Source organism: Gigantopelta aegis, chromosome 4 (genome assembly GCF_016097555.1).
Source record: "Gigantopelta aegis isolate Gae_Host chromosome 4, Gae_host_genome, whole genome shotgun sequence".
NCBI lineage: Eukaryota > Metazoa > Mollusca > Gastropoda > Neomphalida > Peltospiridae > Gigantopelta > Gigantopelta aegis.
In genome coordinates this window covers 57836851-57864276 of record NC_054702.1, presented here as the reverse complement: position 1 = coordinate 57864276, position 27426 = coordinate 57836851, and the positions used below count along the sequence as shown (strand labels likewise).

Below are 27426 nucleotides of genomic sequence, written 5' to 3'. Positions count from 1 at the left end.
ATCATATTCATCATAATAATAATAAATAAATAAATTTAATCACGTCCGAATGTACCGAATATTTTGATCATGGTTTCGTTTAATTTTATATTATGTTTATAAACAATTCGTACATTTTTCGTAACAACCAGAGTTACATGCCCTTATGTTTAGAAGACATTGCATCCGGAAAAAAGGGGGGTTGTAGTACTTGTACTTAGTAGTATTTTTGATTGGTTTAAAAATACATATTTTAGGTACTTTAACATTTGTTGCAGTTACATTTTGGGCACCAGATACAGGTTAGTATTTTATGAAATAAAGGTGTGAACTATTAATAGAAACAAAAAACCAGGAATTGATCATGAAATAGGTTGACACAATTTATGAATTATTATTATAGTCCCATCATTCTATAAAAATGTTGGGTTTTTTGTAAATAACTAGTTTGTTTTGAGTGAGAAGAAAAGTAAAAGTGTTTTGAAAATAACAAAAAAATCCATAGTATGAAAAAAGGTGTTCCTTGTTGGACAGACTATAAATGTAACAGCATGCTAATCAGTCTAATGCCAGTAAGTAAAACAGAAATACAACACATTGAATAGGAATAAGTTGGAGCCAAAAACCGCGGAACCGGAAGAGGCCTATTTATTAGTACGATCGTACTAATAGCACGATCACAACCTGACAACTCGAATAGCGTTCAAAGAACCAATGTTGGCGTGACAACTTTTTTCTTTGTCTCTCCTGCCACTCCTGTTTTGAAAATCAAAATATTGTTCTTGCATATGTATTATGGAACCGGACTGTCTGGTCTGGAGTAACAACAAAATATTAAAGGAATTTAAACATTAACTGTAAACGAAGGAAATGTTATGTACTTTTATGTTGTACTTATTCAATGTTATTTATATCAAAAATCGGTTACATAGTCATCAAGGTGTCCAGGCTTGACCTGATGACATTTGGACTGTCGAATCGGGCAAACGTTATTTGGGGTGCTCTCTATAGACGTTTCGCACGCATCATCTGGAACAGTAGGATCTGTCTCTAATAACACACCATTATCATAGGATTGATCAACATCAGACAACAGCTCAGGAACAGGTGGTGGATTGGGTGGGTTATGAAAGGTTTGGACTTCATCATCAGGCAAATCCTGAATGGTATGAAGTGGTTTGCTAACACTGATGACGGAACTTGGAACTTTGAAACACTCGTCACGTACTCTATAAGAGGTACTCCCAGATGATTGCCTGTAAATTTGGCTATGTTTAACCATGTGCCATCCTTGTGAACAACCAAGTACTGTGGTCGACCACAAGTCTTTTGATGATCATTTAACAAGTATACCATGTCACCTATCGAAACACTAGGAACCTGGGGTTGGAGGCTAGATGGTGTCTTCGACTTTTCACTGAACTCATGGTTGGCTGTGCGAATCATATTTTGATCACTGATCAACTTGTGATCATCAACAGGTATTTGGTTGTTTGTGAACTGGTCTCTGTGAGTCCACATTTCTCTTGAAGACAGACCCCGGGAGTGAATTTGTGAATTAAGTCTGGCTGTAACAATAGCTAGAGTGAGAGAAGAAATGCTTCCACCATGAGGATCATGTCGAACAAGTAGTTCTTCTATCTCTTGAACAGCTTTTTCCGCCACTGGATTTTGGTTTGAATTTTAATCCTTCCTAATTCTAAAGAAATTCTTTCCTTTTCCAGTAGCTTATCCTTTATTAAAGCCTGGAATCCAGGAGCAGGATCAATACGAACAACTGCAAGGGAATCAAAGCGTCACATAATGATTCAGCACGTTCATTTTCAATCAACATAGTTGTAGTGAATGAGGTGACTGTTTCTCGAAGGACGAAGATCAGTTGTCGGTTACGTTTGATAACGTCGGCTGCAAATGTGGATCCAGTGACTTCAGGAGGTAGACATGAAGTTTGTTGGATGACAGTCTGAGAAACTTTGGTTAAGGATGCACAATGATGACAACTAGTGGAAGTGAGGGTAATGGCATTATTACAATCCATTGCATAGAAATAGCGCTGGAAAACCAGTTTCATTTGATAACAGGTTGGATGACCCAATTGAATGTGTAGTGCAGCAAGGAGATCATCAAGAAATTGTTGTGGTACAATTATACTGTCTTGTGTGGGATGTAGAGGTTCATGCCATCGAACAACCAACAAGCCATCATTGGATATAGAGGCAACTCTTAAGTAACGCTTGACATCCGTAACATTCGTAACCTTCTTGGACGGACGTGTACCTTGGCGTAGATAAGCGTGAGTACGCCTCGGTACAGAACATGCAGTTCGGCTGGTGAATGGTAATCGTGCTGCTCCCTTTAGAATATCTTGGATGTCAACTTTGCGAACAGTAGCATTCTCGAACTGTCTGACGAAACTACACATTTGGCATTCAGTTTCGCTGCAAGCAGGAGCATTGCGGCTTGTGAAGTCGGACGGAACATTAGCTGCACCTGCCAAGTGCCTTATGGCAGCTTGATATCGGCTTGCTATAGAGAGGAATGTTAACACACGTGGGCTCGTGGAGAATTCACTCCTGGCTAGTTTTTCGTAAGCCTGGATGCTGGGCTTACTATCTGTGAGGATGACTGTTGGCTTTGGACTGTATAATATATGGACTAAAGTGTTTAGTGGCAGATGCAATAGCTAGCGCCTCAATTTCACAAGGTATCCATGTATACTGACAAGCTCTCAGTTTCACACTGAAAAAGCCTGCAAGTCGAAGCTTGCCATTGTATGTACATTGTAGCACCAATTCCATGATTTTTTGTTGAGCCATCGGTGACAATCCATAGCTGATCATCTGGCCTAGGAATCCCTATGGATTTATGGTGGGCCAGCTCTTTCTGAGCACTATAAAATGCTATCAATCTGTCTTCTGACCATTCAATCTTGTCCTTGGACTCTTTGCCTGCAGTGATGTCATTTAGTGGAGAAAGAATTGATGCACATCCAGATAGAACACAGGCGAGTACCTTGTAAGCACCAATGAATGATCGAAGACCCTTGATTGTAGGTGGTACATAGCAGTTGACAAGCGTAGCAATCCTGTGAGAGTTTGCCGAAAGTGAACCTGAATTCTAAGTCCATCCTAAGATGGTTGTGGACTTCGGACATATGACCGTCTTGCGAGGAGAGAGATGGAGGTTGGCCTTTAGTAGACAAGCAAGAATGCTCCTCCAGTTATTTAACACCTCGTCGATTGCATTGCCACCACAGAAATGATCATCTGCAATTTTTACAACAATACCTTCTTTCAGTAATGAACCGAGAACGCGACACAGAAGTTCCTCTAAGACGGTTTCCGATCCTGGCATGCCCATAGCAGATCTGGCATAGACTGACACCTCTAAACGGCGTTACCACACCACAGAACTTCATGGAGTCTTTGGACAACGGTATCTGGTAAAAAGCACTGCTAAAATCGGTGGTAATAATATGTCTCCACTGCACAATTTTCCTCGAAGTAGAATCAATGTCTGGTAAGAGTGAAGGTTGGGGTTTACTATAACGGCCAGCATCAACGAATGCAGTTACAAGGCGTGTTCCTCCATTAGGCTTGTTCACTAGGATCAGCATCAGGGAGAAATGGACATGCACTGAGAAAATGACTTACATCTTGCTTGTTTGTTTGTTTGTTTACAAATTTGGCAGGTCTTTTTAGGCAGTTGGCGCTTTGATACATAATTTGGCTTTCTATGGGAGGGTTGATGAGTAGTAAAGTGGTTGTTCGTTGAGGAAGCTCTTAGGATCTTAACCTCCTCACCTGCGTGAACTTCATCTAAAAGAGATGTAAGAGCCTGGGAGATCTTTGGTCGAATAGAGGCTAATGTCCGTGAACGGAGCTCAGTGCCATATCGTTGTTTGATAAGCTTTGGTAAAGCAGGATGAAGTAATCGTAACCAAGTCAATACTGCGAAGTTTTCGAGGGAGGGTGTAACCTCTTCATCTGCGACATGATCACCGTGATGGGTAATACTGGACTCGTTTGTGAGTAAGTTATCTTCGATAAAAGCAATTATCCGTTGGTACAGATCTTCCGGTCGTTCATCTGGAAGTAACAAAATGTCGTTAAAATCCAAGAAATGGGCACCAGTAGTTTGAAATCCGAAATGGAGACAGATAGCTTGCCAAATATTATCCAAAGAGGTGGAGTTGCAAACAGTTGTGTTTCTTGAAAGTATAGGACAGTAATTTGCGATTTGACCAAGCATGAGTTCTAGCATGTTAACCTTTTGTTGCGCAGTATACCATCTGTCAATAGGAATGCGGTCAACATCATTCCTGAAACCACGAAGTGGATTGTCTTTAGTACGTTTCTCCCAGTAAAAACCAGGTACGAGAAATGTTGAGAAATGTGTGTCGAGCGATAACATGTATTGTAAGTTCTGTCGCCAGCTTTCGAACGAACTTATTGTTTCATGTTTTGTTAGACACCATTGCTTCGGTGCGCGATGGCTGTGGGCCATTGTGGATGATCTGTTTGAAATAATTTATTATATTATTAAACAGGTATGTTATGACTAGTAAACACATTATCATGTTTTACAGGGGTGTTGTTTTTGTGTCGAACACTCTCGCGTGTTCTGTTGGGCCTGGTTTTTGACACCTACAACCGTAATACTTCCTTCAGTGAGTCGCCTGTGATTATCTTACAGATACTCTGTTTCAAGACGTTGGTTCAGATCCCAACGATGCCACCACGCCAGTAAGTAAAACAGAAATACAACACATTGAATAGGAATAAGTTGGAGCCAAAAACCGGTGAACCGAAAGAGGCCTATTTATTAGTACGATCGTACTAATAGCACGATCACAACCTGACAACTCAAATAGCATTCAAAGAACCAATGTTGGCGTAATGCAGTGTAAACTGAATGTTATACACTGTTAAAACTGCACTTTCGCAGTTAAAAGTTAGTTTTGTTTATCGACACCTCTATAACACATATATTTATTTGTTAATCATCGGCTATTGGATGTCAGACATTTGGTAATTCTGACACAGTCTTCAGAGGAAACCCACTACGTTTTTCCATTAGCAGCAAAGAATCTTTTATTAATTATATTAGCATCCACCACGACCACCAACTGCTGAAGTCACCTCCAGCCCTCCCCTTATTGATATTGATATGTAGCGGAAGTCTAGAGGAAACTCTATGTAATGCTTTGGCAATCGTCAACCACCAAATGGTCGCAAGCTTCTGTGTATAAAATACCTTTTTTTCCTAAATCTGGTGCCACAGAGCTTTAGTTTGATTATTCTCCAGTCCAGTCATGACATTAAACTTACATGTTGTTAATCAGGACTAATGCTACGAAGAAACCCAACACCCCTATACGTCACCACAAAAAAGTACAGCGCATGTTCATTTTGCATAGGGGCGTTAGGTTTCTTTGTGTCAATAAACAAACTAACTTTACTCTTAGAATGCTGGTTATATTATAAAGTATTTTTTCCAAAATATAGCATTTGGTTTAAAATAGTATTATGTACATTTATTAAAATTCTGTATCCTGCCATTTCCCTTTTCTTTTTCTTTTTTTAGGCATGTTAAATCTTATGTTTATACTGCAGCCAAGTTATTTTGTATAGCTTTCACCATGTTATTGTACATTGTAAACACAGTAGATTACAGAAATTTGTTTCAGAATAATAAGAATTTATCTCTCTTTTTTGGTGTGTGTATTTTCAGGGATTCACTAAGGATTTAATCAATTCAGCGTACAAATAACAGATATGGACCAAGATGGATCCAACTTAAAAGCAAGATGAGTCGCAAGTAGTTTATAGTTTCTCACTTTGTAAGACAGGAATAGCCAGTGCATGATGGATGTCATTATTAAGCAAGAACCTTGTTCATTGGAGGAGGACGACACTCAAAATTATGCCTGGACTGCCGGACAAGTGTCCACCCTGTCTAAACAGGTAAAACAAGAAAGTGAAAGTACACTTGTCACAGCAGAGCCAAGTCATGCTGATACACTTACAGCATTTTCATACAAGGCTCAGCACAAGAAGTCGGTGAATGCATTGAATAGAAGCCAGCCCAATATTTTATGCAGGAAAAAACCAATCGTAGGCAAGTTGCCCATTCCCCGCCTTAACATTCAGTACACAGTCATCTCAAAACGCAAACGGAAACGTGGTAAATATAAAATCAAGAGTAGACCTCTAATAGTACCATCAATTGAAAGTGACCCGTTGCATGGAAATTTCAACTTATTGCCCAAGACAAAAATTGCCTTATCTGCCTTATGCCAGAAGATGGGTAGTAAAGACAAACCAATCGCTTCTGCAACAATATTTTCAAACAACCAACAGCAAAACACTGCTCATACTAATCTTATTCCACAAATACCTGTTGGCACGGCAACAATATTCTGTGCAAATCAGCAGCAGAATTTGCTTCAGCAGAATACTCTGCTGAACAACACAGTTCAGGACAACACGAATCGGCAGCAACATATAGGCTCACCGATAATTGTGCCAACAAATCAGCTGCAGAATTTAACTCAGCAGAATTCTGCACTGATGAGGAATGTCAATGAAGAAAACACGAATCGGCAACACCAGAGGGGAACACCAGTAATAGTATCATCAGATCAACAGCAGCATTTATCTCAGCAGAAAAACATTATATTCCAGAATGCAAGCCAGCAAATCCAGACATCGCCATTTCTGTCTTCCAACAACATTTTTACAGCAGGAACAGGATTAGCATTGCAGCCGATGGTCTTGCCTACAGTCATTCAGCAGCCAATTTCTAATATTTCTGGTTTCATTATTCCTACAGGTACAACATACTTGCCCACGTCCACTCTGTTAACCGCTTCATCAAACTCACAGGTGGTTCAATCCCTTAACTTGATGCCTTCAATGCCTGTAGTCAATGGTCTACCATTGTTTCAAAATATACCAACAGGAGTGCAGAACACTCGGAATGCAGTTCTTGTTGGCAACCAAACCAAAGGTACTGATCTTTCATCTTCACAACAGCTTACATTTGGTATTCCCATCATTTCTGGTAATTCTGTAGGCAGGGTGTCTGCTGGTTTGGAATCCAGTCTGAATAAAACTGGTGCATCTGTCTCTGGTCGATCTGAAAATACTGATGGGAATCAGGCTGGTAATGAAGCTGTGGACCAGCTTACGAGTAGTCGGGCCACAGATGCTAATAAAGCCAATGCCTCGAATGTCCAGAGAGTGGTGTATCTGCGAAAAGCTGAGGAATCTTGTGCAGATACCTCGACAAACATTGACTCTAATGTGCCATACATAGAAACATTACCATCAGGTCAACAGATCATCAGGAATCTGAACCCTATAGATATGAAATGCATCTCGGGTTTGTCATTTCCGCTTCTTCCACCGGACATAAAAAGTACAACTGCCACCAGTTCTGTTGAATCGCATGTCACTAAAACACAGACAGCAACGACTGACGGTCGTACTATGAGACCAGGAATTACGTCTGAACATATGCTCCCACCCCGATTGAATGGAGTCACTAGGAAGTATTCTTTGCTTTATAATACCCAGAAGGAAGCACTTCAGAGTATTTGCAGCAACTCTGATACAAAAAAAGTACTGAATCCAAATTATTGTTTTGGCAAAACATCTAATAGTCAAGTGTTTGCATCTTCATTCTTCATGAGCAGCAATAATGGAAATGTCCTGATGCCATTAACATCCATAGCACCAGAATATAATCCCACAAAGCCCAGCACTGAAGTCAATAAAGACACTAATGTTGAATTAAATACCAGTCATTTACAATCGATAAAATGCAAGGTGACATCTCTGGATGTTACCGGAACAAATTCACAAGAAAGATCTTGTCCTGATATTATGATAAAACAAGAAAAGATAGATGATACATCAGGATCTGTTGCAAATATGCTAGGAGTAGGAGTAAGGCAGGCAAAAAGTAATGCAGATACTAAACAAAAGAAATATGACCAGGCACATGGAACACAGCAGATGCCATCACAGCAGCCAGCAGACCAAGAACAAATAGAAGATTCGTAAAGCCCGTGCCACCTCTTACTGCATGGTATCAAGTGTCTCAGTGCCACGATGGTCAACAAGACACACAGATTCAGCCATTCCATGTTCCTGTTCAGAAGGATCAAACACAGAAAGAAACTTTTGCTGTGAAGAAAAGAATAAAGCAAGCAAATCGTTTCATTAATAAAATCAAAATGGTTAAAAGAAACCATAGTTTATATCAAGTAGGTAACTTGTTTTTTTGTAGAAGTGTGGATGGTTCAAGAACAAAACAATCAACAATAGTAAATACCCAGAAGAAAGCCGCCTCTAGTGATGGCAGTAGTAAACCCATGGATTGGAAGGTGAAACATAGCATCTTGGATTTAGAATCTTCTACAGCAGAAAATGAATATATCCATCATGATTATGATCCTGGTGACAATAAAACAAATGTTCAATGTTCAATACTTAAATATGCTCTGGAACAAAATGCTGATTCTGCTGTATTTCAAGAGGAGATGAATGCATGCGATGATTCTATCGAAATAAAGATTGATACTGTGTTTTCCTTGAATGAGGAGTCCGGTGCCTGCTTCCTGGCATCCAAGTCACCCTATCATTATCCAGACTCCAGTTTTTCACACGACCAAAAACTTGATGCCTGCTTTGTTGTTCTGGAAAAAGAATCACATTCAAGATTCCTTGCACTACAGATGAAGGTGTCGCGACTGCGACCAAAGAGAGCTTGTTCTAACCGGTGTAGAGCTCATGCCCTTCACATGATGTGTCGGAGGTGTTCTTTTTTACCAGTCTTCGTGCAGAGGTTATCACATCATTCTCATCATAGATCAGGGATCAGGGATTCTTCTGATGTGTCCCTGACCACTCATTCAGAAATTAATGGATTCCCACCTTAGGTGCAAGCTCAATCACCTCCAGTGTCATTTCTTCATTGTAGTACAGGGCCCAGTTCCACGAAGCGATCTTAGCACTAAGATCATCTTAGTGCATAAGGTAGCTGTGCACTTAAGGTTATCTTAGGGCTAAGATCACTTTGTGGAACGGGCCCAGAACTCCACAACACTGATACAGCTCAGTACTATTTAACTCTGTCATTATTGCAGTATTTTGTCACATACCAGTCATTAGATTTTGCTTTGTCAATGTCGGTTTTAAACAGAGTTTTGTTTGTTTTTTGTTACTGGGAAGTTTCTTGCAAATAGAAATGACATTTGTTATATTCAATTCACTACCGAGGTATGAAGAGCTGTATACTAAATTATTCAGCAATTTTAAGAATAATCATGTAAATGGGTTTGGGATAGTGTATACAAAAGCATATATGCCTTGGCATAGTTACCTGCATAAACATATCCAGACTACTAGCGCATTCTGGAGGAAATAAATTTGAAACAATGATTATGTCCCTTACCTCATATCATCATTGACCAATCACATTATGTTTAACATTGGACAAGAAAGAAATATGGCTTCCCCCATCTACATTGATATAATTGTAGAGTATAAAATGTTACCCAATACCTAGGATAACTATAAAAATATGGGGAATGTCAAGATAAACATCAATGTCCATTGTATTTTGGTCAAAATATTGTGGCATACACTGCTCGTTTCCACAGAAACAGCCATATTTGTTTATAGTAGCAAAGAAATATGTAACAAGCTTCACAATTGGCCCTTAATTTCCCACGGAACCAATAAAATGAAGACAATAACTATGTCAAGTTACGAACTGCAGAATAAAATACAGAATGGTAGCTTGATTTGCGAAGATGTTAGTTTGTAGGATATTGAGAGATATTTTTTTTTTTTTAGGGGGTGTAGGTTATACATGTATGTATGTAGTAATATTTTATAATATAAACAAAATTATGGCTGAAAGCAAAATGAGTGATATATTTTTATGAAATGATCAAGTTAGTGCATTCTAATCATACGTCCTTGATGGATTAAAGTATTAACTATGTTGGGGTTTGTTGGAGATGCTGTTTAGTTCTTTTTTTTTTCATAAAAAGTATATTAGTGAAGCAATGAAGAAAATATGGTTATCAGTATCATTTTGTCACATATGTCTGAAAATGTGTCACTAAACTTATTTAACCATAACCAAAAAAAATAATGCATCCAATCAAGTACTCATTTACAAGTTCTTGTATTGGTTTATGGGCAATTACGTTTGAACTCATTTCAGTTTGGGTGTTGTTGTTTTTTTGCTCTCTTAATTTTTGTTGTTGTTGAACAACAGTTTGCACCTTGTAGCTTTTCCTTCATGCTTATTACATATGGGAGATTTTGAATGAAAAAATTAAGAACTGTGCAAGAATATACACTATAATTGTGGCATTTTCTTTGGCTTTTGGGTTTTTTTAAAACTTGATTTACTGATCACTGATCATTAAAAAAAACCTAAAAGCTAAATAAACATAGCATTTAGCTTTTTGAGAGTTCTCTCCATGCTCTTCTCTCTGCATTGCCTAATTTAACAAAAATATTTGAAGGCCAATATATTGTTTAAAAAGTAATAAAACACTGACCATACTGATGTAAAATTTGATTTGTAAATCTTTAATAATCTTAAAATGGACTGTTGCCATTGTTAAAATTTTGCTAGCTAACAAAGATGTTTTAATGACTACAATTGAATCATACATAATTTCTTCTGCATAAAATATTAGTGGCTGTATATTAAATGTGTTTCTGATCGTCCCAGTGTTTGCACTAGTTCAAACTGCAATTTATTTCCTAATATATATATATATTTTAATACATGCCAAATTATTAAGACCAAATCCAGTTTGGACTACTTAAAAATATTAAGCCTACAAAAAACACACTGAATACATACAGACACTGATATTCTAAACAAGAAATTAAATGATATAATTTTAGTGTTTTATTAGTCGGAAACATCTTACAATGGCAGAGAACTCAGAATGGACTCTTTAATCAAAGTGCATGTAAATAAATCTGCTTTATAAATCATGATTTACAATCTGAATCTGCTCAGTTGTATATTTTATATATATAAAGTGACATTTTATACTAAATTATATATTTAAAACTTGTGTTTTTATGTAAGACGAGTTGTAAACTATGAAATTTTGGAATGTTGAAAATGTTTTGTATTCATTGTGTCTGTGGGCAAATTCGAGTGATTTATTTGCTATGGCACATGTGGTGGTATTAGTAATCTATGTGTCTATACCCTTTTTGAAGAAAGAACATGATGATTTGGCAAATAATTAGTGATTTTTGTTTCCTGTCAGATATTTATTACATCACTGTACAAGTTAACTCAGGAGCAGGTGGGGGAGGTGGATGGAGTGCACAGGCTGGACAAATTGAACCATCTAATATTTGTTATAGTTGTACGGGGTACTACTATTTGAATATTTATGTATCATTTTACATCTTTGATTCACTTACTAGTATTTTGTTATTATGTTATATATGTATTTAAATTAAGATACTTTTAATAAAAATACAAATAACACCCTTCTCTGTTTATTCAAGTCACTGACAATAGTTCCGGGGATACTTGGCTTTTTCCATTCTGCATAAAATGCTTTATGAGTTTCTGCAAACACTGAAACAACCATGCAGAAATACTGGATTTGCCCACATTTATAATTTAATTAAAACGTACTAGTAATTAACCTAATAGTCAAAGATATTTCACTACTGACTAGAGCCTTTTATATCTACACAGAGTGCACAAATAAAATTAATTTCAATCTTCATCAGCAAAGAGAAAAGATACCAAACAGTAGTGGTTATTGTTGATCAAAGTAAACAAATTAAAGTGTGCCTTTTATGTTACAAAATTGTAAATTGCCTTTTATAGTACTGTAGGCTACAAGCCTTTTGATCTGCGATTCTTAACTATTATTCCTTACAAATAAGATTGTTTCCTTCTCTCTCTTTTTTCTTTATTCGGCAGTTAATTATTGAAACCTTTTTCTTTCTTTTTTTCTTTTTTCGTAAACTTTTGTTCAGAGTTTATTTTGGGCTAATAGACAAAATATTTACAACAGAAAAGAAAATGGAGTTTTGAAAAATATATATTATTTGGTTCATAGGACTTAGGTGGGTGTATTGGATGGATAAAATGTCTTCTAAAACTAAGTCAAGTAATTTTATTCCCGTTTCCAAAATATCAGTATTCTTGGTTAGCAGTGTGGGTACACAGTATGAATTGATGTGTATACTATTTATTAGGGTGTTATATATTTTGTGTCATGTTGTCATAATACATACACATATTAGTATTCAATTAAAGATTTTTTAAATATGCATATATGTAATCTTTGTTTTTGTTTCTTTCTTTCTTAATTATAACAAGGAATGATTCGGATATTAAAGGACATGGTATATGGTGTCTACTCCGGAGTAGAATACATGTATATGGAACAAATATCTACATAATTAAATTAGACATCAAATAGCTGTAACTTATAAGGTGTGTTGAGGTGTAAGCATATTTTCCTTTAATATTCCTTTAAATAGGAGCTATTTTAAAATCTGTGGGAGCCGACACTAATTCATTGGGCTATTTCTCATTCCAGCAAATACACTATGACTGGTATATCAAAGGCTGTGGTATGTGCTATTCTGTCTTGTGGGATGATACATATAAAAGATCCCTTGCTACCAATGTAAAAATGTAGCATCAATGTCAAAATTACTGAATGTTTGACATCCAATAGCCGATCATTAATAAAACAATGTGCTTTAGTGGTGTCGTTGAACAAACAAACTTTTAACTAATCATTGGCATACTATGATTAAAATTTCAGTTTGAAACCAAAGGTACCAATCTCACCCTGTATCAAAAACTCTAGAATGACTGAGTCTTTATCGATTGTTGACTAGTAGATCTACTTGTTATGATGGTTTTCTCAAATTTTTAAAATTGACAATTTCATATTTACAGTACTTCAGTCAAATTATTTATTATAATTATAGTGATGAAGTGTAATCGGCATGTACACGGAAGTTTTTAGATTTTGTGAGTAAATTGTCTATTTGATGCCCACAAATGTTGGTTTTGACTGAAGGCAGAGCTAAAAAATGAAACTTTGTATCACTTTTTATATGACATAATTTTCTAATGATGCCCTTAGCTTATGGGTGCTACAGTATAATTGACCAATCACATTGCAGAGCATACTCCAAGGATATGAGAGGGGCTGGAACAAAAAAGCTTACTACGGTCGGTGTCCAGGGGCCGCTCAAGGGTCCCTGAAGACAAATTGTTGTTTGCAACCTCTGGAACTGCCAAAAATTGCATTCAGTGCCAACAAATCTAAACTGGTTATAACTTATAATATACGGCAAATATCATAAACTTGAAACTGAAAACATGCAAATGAACCTTGTGTGGTCAACAGTATTGAACATTATGTGTTTGGGTTTTTTAGACGAAATGGTAAAGCATGTTTCCGTGTAGCTCTCGCATCCCTGATACTCTCCATCAGTTTAGAAGTAGGTGTAAAGTGAAATAAATATTATTATTTATATCACTTGGTAGTGGTATACGGTAAAAATTGTCAGATGAACATTCTAATGATTTATATATATCGTAACCATGCCAACAGTGTTTCTTTTCAAAATGTTAACATCACAATCCTATTATGTAATCAAGAATTAAAAGTTAAAGTTGTGTTTACTAATCATTGGCTATTGGATGTCAAACATTTGGTAATTAAGACAGGAAAGCACATACCACAGTCTTTGACCAGTTACGGTGCACTGGTTGGAACCAGAGAAAAACGCAGTCAGTTGAATTGATCCTGTGATGCAAGCATCTAAAGTGAACACTCAACTGACTGAGCCAACTCCCGCCCCATAACCATAAATATGAAGGAAAAAAGGCTTGGCCAATAATATGGGAAATTTGCAAAACAGTATGGTTAACCCTCTTCTAATTTCAGTTGTTAAGCACAGATCCAAGGGAGGGATGCACACACAGAAACTTGAAGCATCTTGAAAAGTCCTGTGTTTAGCAAATGAACAATATATTTATTTTTTTGGAGGGGGATGCAGAACATAGCCCAGAGGTAAAGTGCTCGCTTGATACGTGATCAGTTTGGGATCAATTCCCATCGGTGGGCCCATTGGGCTATTTCTCATTCTAGCCAGTGCACTAAGACTGGTATAACAAAGGCCATGATGTGTGCTGTCCTGTCTGTGGGACGTTGCATATAACAGATCCCTTGCTATTAATGGAAAAATGTAGTGGGTTTCCTCTCTAAGACTGTCAAAATTACCAAATGTTTGATATCCAATAGCCGATGACTAATATAATCAATGTTCTCTAGCGTTGTTAATCAAAACAAACTAATTTTTTATTGTTTATAGAAGGGAACTAATACCTTTATCATTTTATTTCTGAGGAAGATTACCGTATACGTAGATAAATCATTTTGGTGTACTTTTGAATACCGTAGATGTCCTTTATAAATGATGAATCTCCTCCCTAAATACTGGAGGGGTGGGATGTAGCTCTGGTACAGCGCTCGCCTGATGCGCGATCGATCTAGGATCGATTCCCATCGGTGGGCCCATTGGGTTATTTCTCATTCCAGCCAGTGCTCCACAACTGGTGTAACAAAGGCTGTGGTATGTACTATCCTGTCTGTGGGATGGTACATATAAAAGATCTCTTGCTGCTAATCAAAAAGAGTAGTCCATGAAGTGGCAACAGCGGCTTTCCTCTCTCAATATATATGTTGTCCTTAAACCATATGTCCGACGCCATATAACCGTAAATACAATGTGTTGAGTGTGTCATTAAATAAAACATTTCCTTCCCTGAATACTGGAGGTGCCCTTTTTAACAGAAACCCTAGAAAACTCCTACATTCACCTCTTGAGAAAACCATTATAAAGGTCACCAGTTGCTTAATGACATCATTAGGTAACGCAGTAACAGAAGCTGGGTGGTTGAACCATTAGTGGTTTAACAGACTTACGAGATGCTTAGTCGGCTAACATGAATAAATAAAAAATAAATAATGTGTTCATTTCTCATTTAAAAATCATTTAATATTTATCAAATTCTGCATGTAATGTCAAACTGTTATCAGGCCATTATAAAAATTCCTGTTCTGTGCTTAAATTATGATGTAATTAGACTTCCAAAAATCTGAGGCCAGTAAAATGCAGATTTTATTACCTCAGATTTTAGTATGCATCCAATTTTTCTTACAAATGTTCTAAACTGGAATACTGTCTAAAGCCAGACCATTAACACAAAACTAAAACAGAATATAAAATAACAATTTTATTAACACAATAAGTAGGACACCGTATTACGGTAAGTCTAGTACAATAAAAAGTGTATCACACTTTTACTTGGTTCATTTACTGGATTATATTTACATGTATAACTTGAACAGTGTTGTTATAATTAAATATATTTTGGATATGTTTACCAAATGAAAACAGCTATTTAAAAACTATGACTTAATATAAATGTTTGTGCAAATCTTTTGTGAAGACTAACAATTCTCTAACAATTTCCATATTTATCATGGCATAAAACCAGAAATTAAGATACAAGAATAGGACTCCAATATTAGACTAAATATCCATTATATGACTATATTCAAGATGCATATTTCACATGTATTTACATGCCATAAGGGAAATCATACACTACTTACACTAAGTATTTTACCACATGAATGTCCTTTTTTTGCTGTCTCTACCAAGTACCGTATATATAAAAATGTCATCTCCAAAGACCATATTGGTGATTAAAAGAACCCACCCACCACTTTTCTTGATTCAGTAGCAGCAGCAATGGTGTGTGTATATATATATATATATATATATATACACACACACACACACACGTATGTATGTATGCGCGCGCACACACACACACCCTTCGGTACATTCCTAAGCTACAGCTAAGTAAAGTGACAATTTTGTGTATGATCAAGATGGTTTTGACTCCAGGGACTTTCTCAATGTAATCATTTCATTAAAGTTGCATTGTCACCTCGATAAATTCTAACATCATTTACTAATGCAAAATTTAAACATGTCTACAGTTTTAAAATAACCGTGTACGTTTTTAATATCAACGGTTATTTTAGATGCCATACTAAAGGCTAGTTTTGGGTGAGTATAGAAATTCACCAAATTATCTATTAAACTCCAAACATGACAGAAACCCACTTACATGGAATTATTTTGCCAATTTAAAATAAAATTTGCCTATTGTTTTTAAAATTTGCAAACTGTGAATTTGGTGAGTTCCAGAGCTAGCCCTGAATACTCCAATAAATACGTCCACCACCAAAAGAGTGGAATGGTACAAGTGAGTGATAAAACGAAGAATAGTACATTTTATTATTCACATAGTTCAAGATAATTAGGGAAATATAACCAGTATGACACATGTGTATCATAATGATTTCACGTGTACAATGAATGACGTCATTTTGTGAAGCGACGTCGTAACTTAATGAGGCTTCCCCAGTGTGGATAATAAAGAAATTATTACACTCGCGTGTGAACATACTGATTTTACGAAACAAATGTCAGGATTCATGTATTACCCGCACTCTCGCTCGGGTAATACAATAATCCTGAAACTAGTTTCGTAAAATCAGTACGACACACAAGCTCGAATAATAATCTCTATTTTTGTGACCTGGAATAATGAGTATATCCAAAGGATTTCAAAGAATGGTAAGAGAATTTAATGCTGATGGTTTATTCTAAATGGATCTAACAAAAAACTTTTGTTTTAAAACATTTTTCTGGATTTGATTACTAATCTTCATCATCTTTTCACAAACAGAAAAACATACACACTTATTTAAAGCCTTAATAGTGTGTGTTATGATAATATGGAACTCTTCATCTTTAAAAAAAATTAGAGAAGGAAATTAGTTTATCAAAATGCAAGACCTAATCTGTTAATTGTTGATACGATAGATATAAATAAAACAAATCATATACGATATAAACTATAGTACAATGTGCATGTAATACTGATATTGAAATACACGTATAACATGATTACCGGTCGTAAAAGAAACTCCCTAGAAAACATCACCCGCTAAACAATTTCTATTGCTGCTTTTGCCTGGTTCAACAGGCAGGTTTGAGCTTTTCACAACAAGTAACATCCAAATCACTAACCTATTTATCACAACTGGTCCTCTAATTCTAGTTTATAATTTAAAATCCAATACCAAGTGTGGCAATTCAAACAAAGGAGTATCTAGATTATTAATAACATTCTGTAGTAAAAAGTGATTGTCTTTAGTTTGAAGCAATTGTTAATGTTTCTAACAACCATTTTAACAACTATAAATTACATATTGTACACATTTTCTTGTTTAAAATATCAATGTCTGTATATTTTAATCTGTTTCGGCTACCTTGTACTTCTGATGTTTGTGGCAATCCAAAGTGGATTTTACTTCCCAGTAATTTTTTAAATACAAAAAAAAAAAATATTAGGAAATAAAAATACATTTGAGCAGAGCTTCTAGATTATGGTAGCCCCACTCCCATGGCTAGTGATATTCAATGTTGGGCTAGTAAATAACTACTACTACCATGCCCGACGGCTTGTGAAAAAACAAAATGTTGCAGTTACTGCCAAGTCTTATTTGGTAAATACGAATATCCTGCCCCACCCCCCACCCTACCCCCCCCCCCACAATGTTAATGTTTTTAAGCCCTTATCTCCCTTTTTAGGTGACATCTGATTAATTACTATTATTTAGTAAAATTGTATTAACTAAAGGTGAAGTAGGGCTAGTTAATTTTTAATCGTGGCTAGTAACTTTTTAAAATCACTGATCCCATTGCTAGTGGATTTTTGTAAAAATTCTAGAAGCCCTCGTTTGAGCAACAACATATTAGGACCATTGGAAATATGGTGAATATACAGACACTGATATTCTAAACAAGAAAAGGTATTTAACATGTAATTTTTAAATAATTGTTTTTAAAAGACTGTTAGAAACATGTTAACAATGGCAGCAAAGTGAGGACAGTCTCTTTAATTCAACTCTTTTTTTATTTTTTTATGAGGCTTTTGCAGGTGTTTCAGGAGATGGCAAGGCTTTTTGCTTTTCTTTCAGACTCCTGCGATATCTGTAACAGAAAAATACATGGTGATTAACATTTAACTTCAGTTGACATACATTAATATAAAACAGCCTGAACAGACTGCGGAGGGAAATCTAGTACTGCATACTAAACAATAATCAAACTGAATCGTTATTATGAAATTCAGGGCTAGCTCTGGCACTCGCCAAATTCGCCAATTGCGAATTCTGAAAGCAGTTGGCGAATTTTATTTTAGTTAGGCGAAATAATTACATGTAATAATAGAATTTGTTTAGAAAATAACTGACAATTTCTGCAATTTTTGAAGTTTAATAAACAATTTGGCGAATTGTTGTGCTCACCCAAAGCTAGCCCTGAAATTACGTATTAATAATCATTTGAATAACGTTTATGAAATTATTTGCCTGTTACCACATAAGACGTCAACAGGAGTTCGTCTAATCTTAGCTTTAGACTGCTTTTTAGGTGAGAAGATATTTACAATTGCTTTAATAGTGTGTTAACAGTCTAACAAATGCAATTGTAAGATTGATCAGAATATCCAAATAATAACTATATAACCCAAATATATACATATAGTGCAAAATGAAACAGTTACTGGATATAGTTTTATTAATATAATGTTTTTAATACCATTCAACACACACAAAAATAAGTGTTTTCTTTCATTAACACAATGAACAAGTAATAAGCAAGCACCAGATTTTGTGTATCAAAAACCTGATTAATTCCAAGTGACTCTTACACAAAGTGGCGGGACGTAGCCTAGTGGTAAAGCATTCGCTTGATGTGTGGTCAATCTAGGATCGATCCCCATCGGTGGACCCGTTGGGCTATTTCTCGTTCCAGCCAGTGTTCAACGACTGGTGTAACAAAGGCTGTGGTATGTACTATCCTGTCTGTGGGATGGTGCATAAAAAAGATCCCTTGCTGCTAATCGAAAAGAGTAGCCCATGAAGTGGCGACAGCGGGTTTCCTCTCTTAATATCTGTGTGGTCCTTAACCATATGTCTGACACTATATAACCGTAAATAAAATGTGTTGAGTGCATCGTTAAATAAAACATATCCTTCCTTACGCAATGATTCTTGAGAGCTGCAAAAACCCTGTGGAGCCTACAAACACATTAACAAAGAACAAGCTGTAGTTTTTCGGAATAATCACCAAGGAATACCGAGCCCATATTGTTCCTGAAAAAAAAATAAACGGACATTAGACGATCCTGAAAAAAACAACCTTTTTATAACTATACATTATAATAATCATACTGGAACATATCTAACTGGCCTGGTGGAACAGTTCTCATCTCCAACAATGTCTAGTTCCCTAAGGCATGGGTTAGTTTCCACCCATAAATATGGGAATAGATTGTTTGTTTAGTTTAACAACATTACAAGAGCACAATGATTAATGAATCAGAGGAAACCGGCTACAAAATTCAATTATTATGAGTTGGTCATATTACAGCACAACAGAATTTTCAATAACTATAAACTTGTATTTTACAATTTAATATTATAGAGTGCAAATCCCATAGTCAACATTAGTAACATACATATATGACTACCCTAGTTCAGCTAGGACACACACACACACACACACACGTTTTCAAGCACAATGGTAGTTGGTACTTTAACACTAGTTCAAATTAAATTTTAGGAATTTACTGGCTAGATGAAACAACAATGGCGTAGGAAGGTGCTAAAAAGTGGGTGGGGGCACACTTATATTTACACACTTTTACACTATTATAAAACAAATATAAAGCAAAATATTTGAAAAGTGGGGGGCTCAATGCCTCCTTGCCCCCCCCCTCCCACTTCCTACGCCAGTGAACAACATTTTATCACAACAAACACTCCCATTTATCACCAATAGCAGGACTTGTGGTATTAACTGCTCTATCAAAAGTTAGGTGAACCTCAAACTTCGATCCAGCCAGATGTTATTTGGTTTAGTACTACCTATAAAGTGTAGCACATTACACAACTGCATACATACATACATACAAATGCACACATACACACACACACAAATGCACACAGACACAGCATATAAAAATGCAAACACACATTCATTACACACACAGATACATACATGTTAACACATAATACGCACCTGTAGCTGCCAAAGCTGTAGACTGGTACATACTGAGATTCTCTGCAGGTCTGGCAATATCGCCCATTCCAGCAATAACAAGCACCTGAAAACACAGGTAAATTCAGGTACATGTACAGACTGGATTGTCAGGAAGCTGCGATCTTCAATATACTTTTATTATTTAAAACATGTATTGGGCCAACTTTACGAAGCATGTTTTTTCGTAATCACAGGTGTTAAAGCATTGTCAGTGTTCGAGATTAACAGTATCCCGATATCCCGGGGATACCAGAATTTAAATATGGATACCAGACTTCAAGAACCCAGTATCTCACCGGGATACCATATAATACTACATTTTCAGGTGGGATACCAGATTTTGAAATGTTAGTATCCAACTGGGATACTGGCCAAAAAATTTAATCTCGAACACTGATTGTATATGCATGTACTTACACGCATGTAAGTCCAAAACAGGCTTTGTAAATTTGTCCCATAGTATAAACTGTCCACATTTATTTTCTTCCTGTCACTAGCCATTCTATGGTACATCCTTCAGATGCAATTGCTAATCTTGGTCCAATACAAATGTTATACTTGTGAACCATTTCAGTACTCAAAATGTGAAACACTGTTAGGCAGTACTGTATAATTTTTGTTTAAATATGTTATAACAAGTTACTGTATCAAACAAGATAACTAATGTATTGTAAAAAAAACAATGGTGATAGACTTGAATGCTGTATTACCAGTTTTCATTAATTATTGCTATGTATCATAGCATCTGAAGTGGTGGGGGGTGTCAGGGGAACTGCCCCCAACTGAATATTAGACACATGAAGTGGCAACAGCGGGTTTCCTCCAATATATGTGGTCCGACACCATATGTCCGACACCACATATACAATGTGTTGAATGCGTCGTTAATAAACCATTTCGTTTGTTTCATTCATTCCCTACCCCACCCCCCGCTTGCATATAAAAGATGCTTTGCTGCTAATAGGAAGAAGGGAGTGAACATCTTTTGAAAACTATGTCCGACACCCAACAATGACAGATTCATTAATCAATGTGTTCTAGTGGTATCAGGGTACAATATTTGACGTGAACCGCCATTCTGTTCGCGTGTCAGTTACGCAAAATTAAATTTACGCGAACCACAAACTGGTTACGTCATGACCTATAAACGTTCAGAAATTAAAACATGCAAACTTCACAATGTGTGTAATGCAAAAACATAATCTGGGAATAGGTCGAGGCTGTATGTAATTGTTCTATAAAATATCCTCTTAAAATTGACTCAAAAAAAGATAGGAAAAAAAGGCCTCCGAAAAGGTTCAGAATGCATCTACAGTTGTTCTAAGTTTCAAAATTTTCACAAGGGGGGGGGGGGGGGGGGGGCCTCCCGAATCCCCCGGCTCAGGCACAGCTTAGGCGTGCGTAATGCTAAAAAAAAATCTGGTTATGCCCCTGTATTTTGTTTGAGTATTGGGGCTGATATTCAGTTCTTTTATAATATTGTTAACTTTAGCAAGCATTAAAGACATATTTTTTTGGTAAAATGTGTTCTTTTGTATTTGTTTTAACTTTATGTTTGAGCTAAAAACTATGTATTTAAAATATAATTTCAATGTAATTTTGAGGTAACCAATCAGGTAACTCACGGGTTATGCAAATATAATTCACGTAACCAAACAATTGGTTATCTAGGTAAAAACCACATGAACCGACTTCCAGTTACCTCAGATTTCGAAATATTGTCCCCTGTGGTATTATTAAACAAATCTTTAATATTGACCATGGAGTGTATCCATTACTTACCCATTTGATCAGTGGGGCCCAAAAATGCACAGTCTTTGGTCCTAAAACAAATTTAATAAGAATTCACACATGTATGTACATGTATATAAATGCATTCATAAATTTACATAAAATGCCACATAAAGATTGTTATTTTAAAATCAGAAAGAGTTTGCTGCAAGTCACATAACATAAAAATTATCCTGATTCCATGGATTGTTTACAAAGCACATGCCATGTGATTGGTTGCTATATTTACAGCAAATGCCAATTATATATATCTTTAGAGAAACAAGTAGTTGAAGAAATAAGTAAATGAACAATATTGTTCATTGGCTATTGTAATTATGTAAATGTACATATCCTGTGTTAATCTGTCATGGGTTAAAGGCACAGATCCTAGGTTCATACCGTATAAATGAACACTAAGTTTAGTTAATCTACAAACCTACAAGTACAACACACATTTGGATATGGTTAAAACAGAGAGATCGCATTGCCATTCGAATCTAAAGTCTGTGATGTTTAAACAAGAGAAATGCCGTCTACAAATACCTAGAGCTTATCTCGATAACCATCACTTCTCAGACGAACGTGCATTTTTAGAATTATAAGACATTTTGAGGTACTGCAAAAACCTGGATGACCAGAACCACTTAAGGTGTACAAAAATTAATATTCTAAATAATAAAATGATCAAAAACGGCTTTAATAGTGAAAAATATGTCTTAGTTTTTAAAAACTCTAGGGTCTGTCACTAAGAATGCTTGTTTCCTGTGTAATCACCAGATTAGGCTTTATTAACACTCTTTGATTTTGCAGGAATTTTTTTTATATATTTCTTTGTGGGCCTTTCTGAGATGAATGGTAAAGAAATTAATTCTGCAGCAATTTGTGATTGATTATTTCATACAGTAAACTGACTGGATTAATCTATTTATTCTGATGAATGCTGTTCAAAGGCAATGGAAAACCAGCAAAAATATTACACATAATTATTTTTTAAATAGTGTTACAGCACATATTGGCGGTCGTGTTTATATTTGTATAAAAATATATATTATGTCGAACTTGTCGTTTTGTTAATTAAAAAAAAAAAAAAAAATCCGGTTTCAGATTTTAAGCATGTGTAGATTTCTTTTATAAAAAAAAAAAAAGTCATCTACAAATATACCGATTTATGCAAAAATGCTAAATTGAACTTTTTTTGGTTTGAACATTAGTACTAAGTACTAGCTTAATGCACATTACTGGGTTTTTAAAAGAAAATCTTGCAATTCACAAAATTATATTATTGACAAAATATGGATTTCAAGCTAAATTACGGTAATTACATTTATTGTGTACGGAGCCAAAACAAGGGTGTGAAAAGTGATCGCCATCGACCTTAGAACTCTGTTCAAGGCTGTTGACAGTTGAATGTTGTAGGCGATGTAGACCATGTAGTTAAGTGTAACTGTTTAAGACCACTTTGTCAACCATAGATACATTTAAGGATCAATTAATGCTTGCTTGATTTACCTGCTGGATGGTTCCACAATGGCACAAACTTAGGAGGTACGTGGCGATCACCAAAAGTAATTAGAGCCCGATATAGTGCTGCAGACATATTTTGTTATTTACTCGTCAAATCAATTCAGGGGAAATAACTCTTCTCATAATAAATATATATTTCGTTTAGTGACTTAAACGAAAAGGGATTTTCATTTATTGTAAAAAATATATTTTCCAGTTTTGTTTACAATAAATAAACTAGTGTGTTCAAAACATATTGACAATGTTTATACTGTTTGTGGTGAAGGAAGATGGTTGCGTTTGTTTGGTTGGTTTTTTTTACTTGGGGTGGAGGGTGGGCTTTTTCTTTCATAAATTGTTATGTTGTATTTCCCGCCTATTGTAGATTAGTTGTGCATAAATGTACGGCTGTTTTAGGTTTGTCACTTTTGTTTAAAAAATATTAATAATAATGTTTGCTCAACGACACTTCGTTACATTTTAAATTATTATAATAATATAATCAACGAAAGCAAATGTTACATAGAAATACATTTTCAATATAAAATGCATGTTATTCTATAATTCTATTCAGCTTTTACATGCATAAATATACAGATCCCCCCCCCCCCCAACCCACATAAATAAATATTGTATCATACGTACCACATATAATTTATACTACATTATATAACTTTTTGTTGTGAACATATCAATGATCATTGTTACACAACACATACATACGAACACCCATCCAGGTCCATAAATACCACAACCTATTCCCCGCCCGCGGCCGTATTTATCAGAAGCATTGATGATGAGTATTTTTGGCGTGCACATCACGCTAAAGTGACATCAAACTTTTGTTATAACTATTGAATATTTTAAGGGGTACACAACATGCTTCTTTACTTATTCATACTGGACATGTTTTGGGATAGGCCTACGCATCTCCCACTGATTGCCGATATTGAATGTTTTGGGTGTGCACCATCCGTTGAGTTTTTACGTTGAATTATTTATAGGTCTGATGAGACGCCCACCATTCTTTGACTATCGACATTGAATATTTTTGGTCGCGCACCATCTTTTGATTATTGATTTTGAATATTTTGAAGCAATCACGACCTAAATATTGATTGTTTATATGTTGAATGTTTCGGGCATGCGCCATCCTTTGATTATTGATGTTGAATGTTTTGGGCGCTCATCATCCTTTGGTTATTAAAACTGATTAGTTTTGGGGTGCACACCATCCTTTACGTATTCATTTAAGAAATATTTTGGTACATGCGATGCATCTATTGATGAATGATTTTGAATATGTTGGTGTGCATAACATCCTTTGATTATTGATATTGAATATTTTTCGTGTAAACCATCCATAAACTACCACGTTTTATTTTAAAGCGACGACCAGGTATGCACATGTATCGACACAGCAGCAGTACGTTGGACGAATATTGATTTTGGTCAGAAACTGTTAGTCGGAATTCACTGTCGAACCAACTTTGATTAATGAGCCAACACCAGTGTGCCAATGTATATAGGCTGTCCGGCTAAAATTAAAATGACGGTCGGTGAGTTACGAAGCCACTTATGGTTCAACAGTTGTTCACCAGCAATTTATTTTATAGTAGCGTATGCATATGGTGGGGTGAGGGGGCAGTTTCGTGGGTCGAACACCCTCGCCCCGTCTCCCAGTTCAAGCAAATGTTCTTTTTCTTTTCATATTTTCTAGAGTAGCATAACTCTACCCCTATCGCCAGAGTTTAGATACCAAACCACCGATACAATTCCTGTACAGGCGCGTCTGTTAGCATTCATTCATTCATTTATACTTATTTTCTTGCTGATATCCAATTAGGTTCAAGCACGCTTTCTTTGGCACACACCTCAGCTATCTGGGTTGTCTGGGTTGTCCAGGACAGTGGGTTAGTGGTTAGTGAGAGAGAAGTGGTCTTGTATCTTCCCATTTGGTTGTCGAAAATCCGGAAATTTGTCCGCGCGAGTTGTCTGCTGTTTGACTGTGATTATTTCATGGCAGACAGCTATGAAGTGGCAACTATTTGACTGAAGTGACAGGGGAGAGCATGTAGTTTGTAAACATGTGTAACTTGTTGACATTGAAGACTTGTTTGTGGTAATTCCGGTCCATGCAAAAGTAGTGTTTTTTGTGTAAAATGGGTGTACTCGGGCCAGGTTTAGAGGGGTGTTTGTTTAAATCAATATGCTGGGAGAAAGAGCTGGACAACAGGGGTTGTCCTTTTCAGTGTATGTGTCCCCCATGCAGGCAAAGTTACATACAAAAATCTACGGGCCTGCTGATATTAATTAAATGTTATAGCCACTAAGGCTATATAGAAATATATAGCGAAATTAATTGTGGTCTGTGGCCATGGTTTAACCAAAGTAATTTTTGTTTTATTTAACGACGCCACTAGAGCACATTGATTTTTTATCTTATCATCGGCTATTGGACGTCAAACATATGGTCATTCTGACACTGTTTTTTAGAGGCAACCCGCTGTCGCCACATAGGCTACTCTTTTTACGACAGGCAGCAAGGGATCTTTTATTTGCGCTTCCCACAGGCAAGATATCACAAACCATGGTCTTTGTTGAACCAGTTGTGGATCACTGGCCGGTGCAAGCGGTTTACAGCTACCCGCGGAGCACTCACTCAGGGTTTGGAGTCGGTATCTGGATTAAAAATCCCATGCCTCGACTGGGATCCGAACCCAGTACCTACCAGCCTGTAGACCGATGGCCTAACCACAACGCCACCGAGGCCGGTTGTTTTAGCCTGATTTCCTTGCTTATATTCAATTAAGGTCAGAGCCGGTTTATATTAGTAGCACATGTAGTACGTGCTACGGGCCTAGCGGTGATGTGTACATTTATTTTCCCCAGGTCATTTTTCTTCTCTCCCCGAGGGGGTTGCAAAATATATATCCTTGGACTGAGCCCGCGGAACTTTAAACCGGCTCTGATTAAGGTGCAAGCATGCCGTTCTGGACACACACACAAAAACACATACATACACACACACACACACACACACACACACACACATAAAACACACACACACACATACACACGCGCGCGCGCGCACGCCTTAGATGTCTGGGCTGGCTGCCATTTGAGTTTATGCAGTTTTCGGTGCATCTGACCGGCCTCGGTGGCGTCGTGGCAGGCCATCGGTCTACAGGCTGGTAGGTACTGGGTTCGGATCCCAGTCGAGGCATGGGATTTTTAATCCAGATACTGACTCCAAACCCTGAGTGAGTGCTCCGCAAGGCTCAATGGGTAGGTGTAAACCACTTGCACCGACCAGTGATCCATAACTGGTTCAACAAAGGCCATGGTTTGTGCTATCCTGCCTGTGGGAAGCGCAAATAAAAGATCCCTTGCTGCCTGTCGTAAAGAAGAGTAGCCTATGTGGCGACAGCGGGTTTCCTCTAAAAACAGTGTCAGAATGACCATATGTTTGACGTCCAATAGCCGATGATAAGATTAAAAATCAATGTGCTCTAGTGGCGTCGTTAAATAAAACAAACTTTACTTTTTTTACTTTTTCGGTGCATCTAGTGTTATAGAAAGTCTGGTAGAAAATGTAATTACCGATTTGTTCAAAATCCTCCCTGATGATCACAGCAAAAGCGTTTGGTGGAAGTGTGATTTGATTAGAGATTTCAGTCTGCTGACAGGACCTGGGTGTGAACAAGTGGACTAATTAACATCGTCCAAGCAAACGCCATCTTATGTAACACTGCAGTCAGAACACTCATACATTTTTAATATCCTCTGGGGTCAAATTCATAAAAGGCATCTAACTTAGTTGGTTGCTAGATGTTAGCAAGCTTCTAAATGCCTAGTTCATTGCTACAGAGCTGGTAGC

At 36.6% G+C, this 27426-nt stretch overlaps 2 protein-coding genes across 2 annotated transcripts; one reads left to right on the top strand and one right to left on the bottom strand.

Moving 5' to 3' along the window:
* The first annotated feature begins 169 nt into the window (after nucleotides 1-169).
* On the top strand, nucleotides 170-12323 carry LOC121370819. The gene is made up of 2 exons (XM_041496304.1): nucleotides 170-281; nucleotides 5713-12323. The coding sequence occupies exon 2, from the start codon at nucleotides 5844-5846 to the stop codon at nucleotides 8046-8048; it is 2205 nt and encodes a 734-aa protein (XP_041352238.1). The 5' UTR covers nucleotides 170-281; nucleotides 5713-5843; the 3' UTR covers nucleotides 8049-12323.
* A 5451-nt stretch (nucleotides 12324-17774) lies between these two features.
* Nucleotides 17775-23672, bottom strand: LOC121370818 (mitochondrial pyruvate carrier 2-like). The gene is made up of 5 exons (XM_041496303.1): nucleotides 23553-23672; nucleotides 22053-22093; nucleotides 20250-20334; nucleotides 19210-19321; nucleotides 17775-18155 (listed from the first exon to the last, which is right to left on the bottom strand). Exons 1-5 carry the CDS (start codon nucleotides 23638-23640, stop codon nucleotides 18086-18088), a joined length of 396 nt encoding a protein of 131 aa, XP_041352237.1. The 5' UTR covers nucleotides 23641-23672; the 3' UTR covers nucleotides 17775-18085.
* Nucleotides 23673-27426: the final 3754 nt, after the last annotated feature.

What these genes read in the sequence shown, in the direction of transcription:
- LOC121370819 (XM_041496304.1), top strand. Translation starts at nt 5,844, where the DNA reads ATGATGGATGTCATTATTAAGCAAGAACCTTGTTCATTGGAGGAGGAC.
- LOC121370818 (XM_041496303.1), bottom strand. Translation starts at nt 23,640, where the DNA reads ATGTCTGCAGCACTATATCGGGCTCTAATTACTTTTGGTGATCGCCAC. An exon ending in ATTGTGGAACCATCCAGCAG is followed by an intron (nt 22,094 to 23,552) that starts GTAAATCAAGCA and finishes AATTTGTTTTAG; the next exon opens with GACCAAAGACTGTGCATTTT. An exon ending in TACAGCTTTGGCAGCTACAG is followed by an intron (nt 19,322 to 20,249) that starts GTGCGTATTATG and finishes TTTTTTTTTCAG; the next exon opens with GAACAATATGGGCTCGGTAT.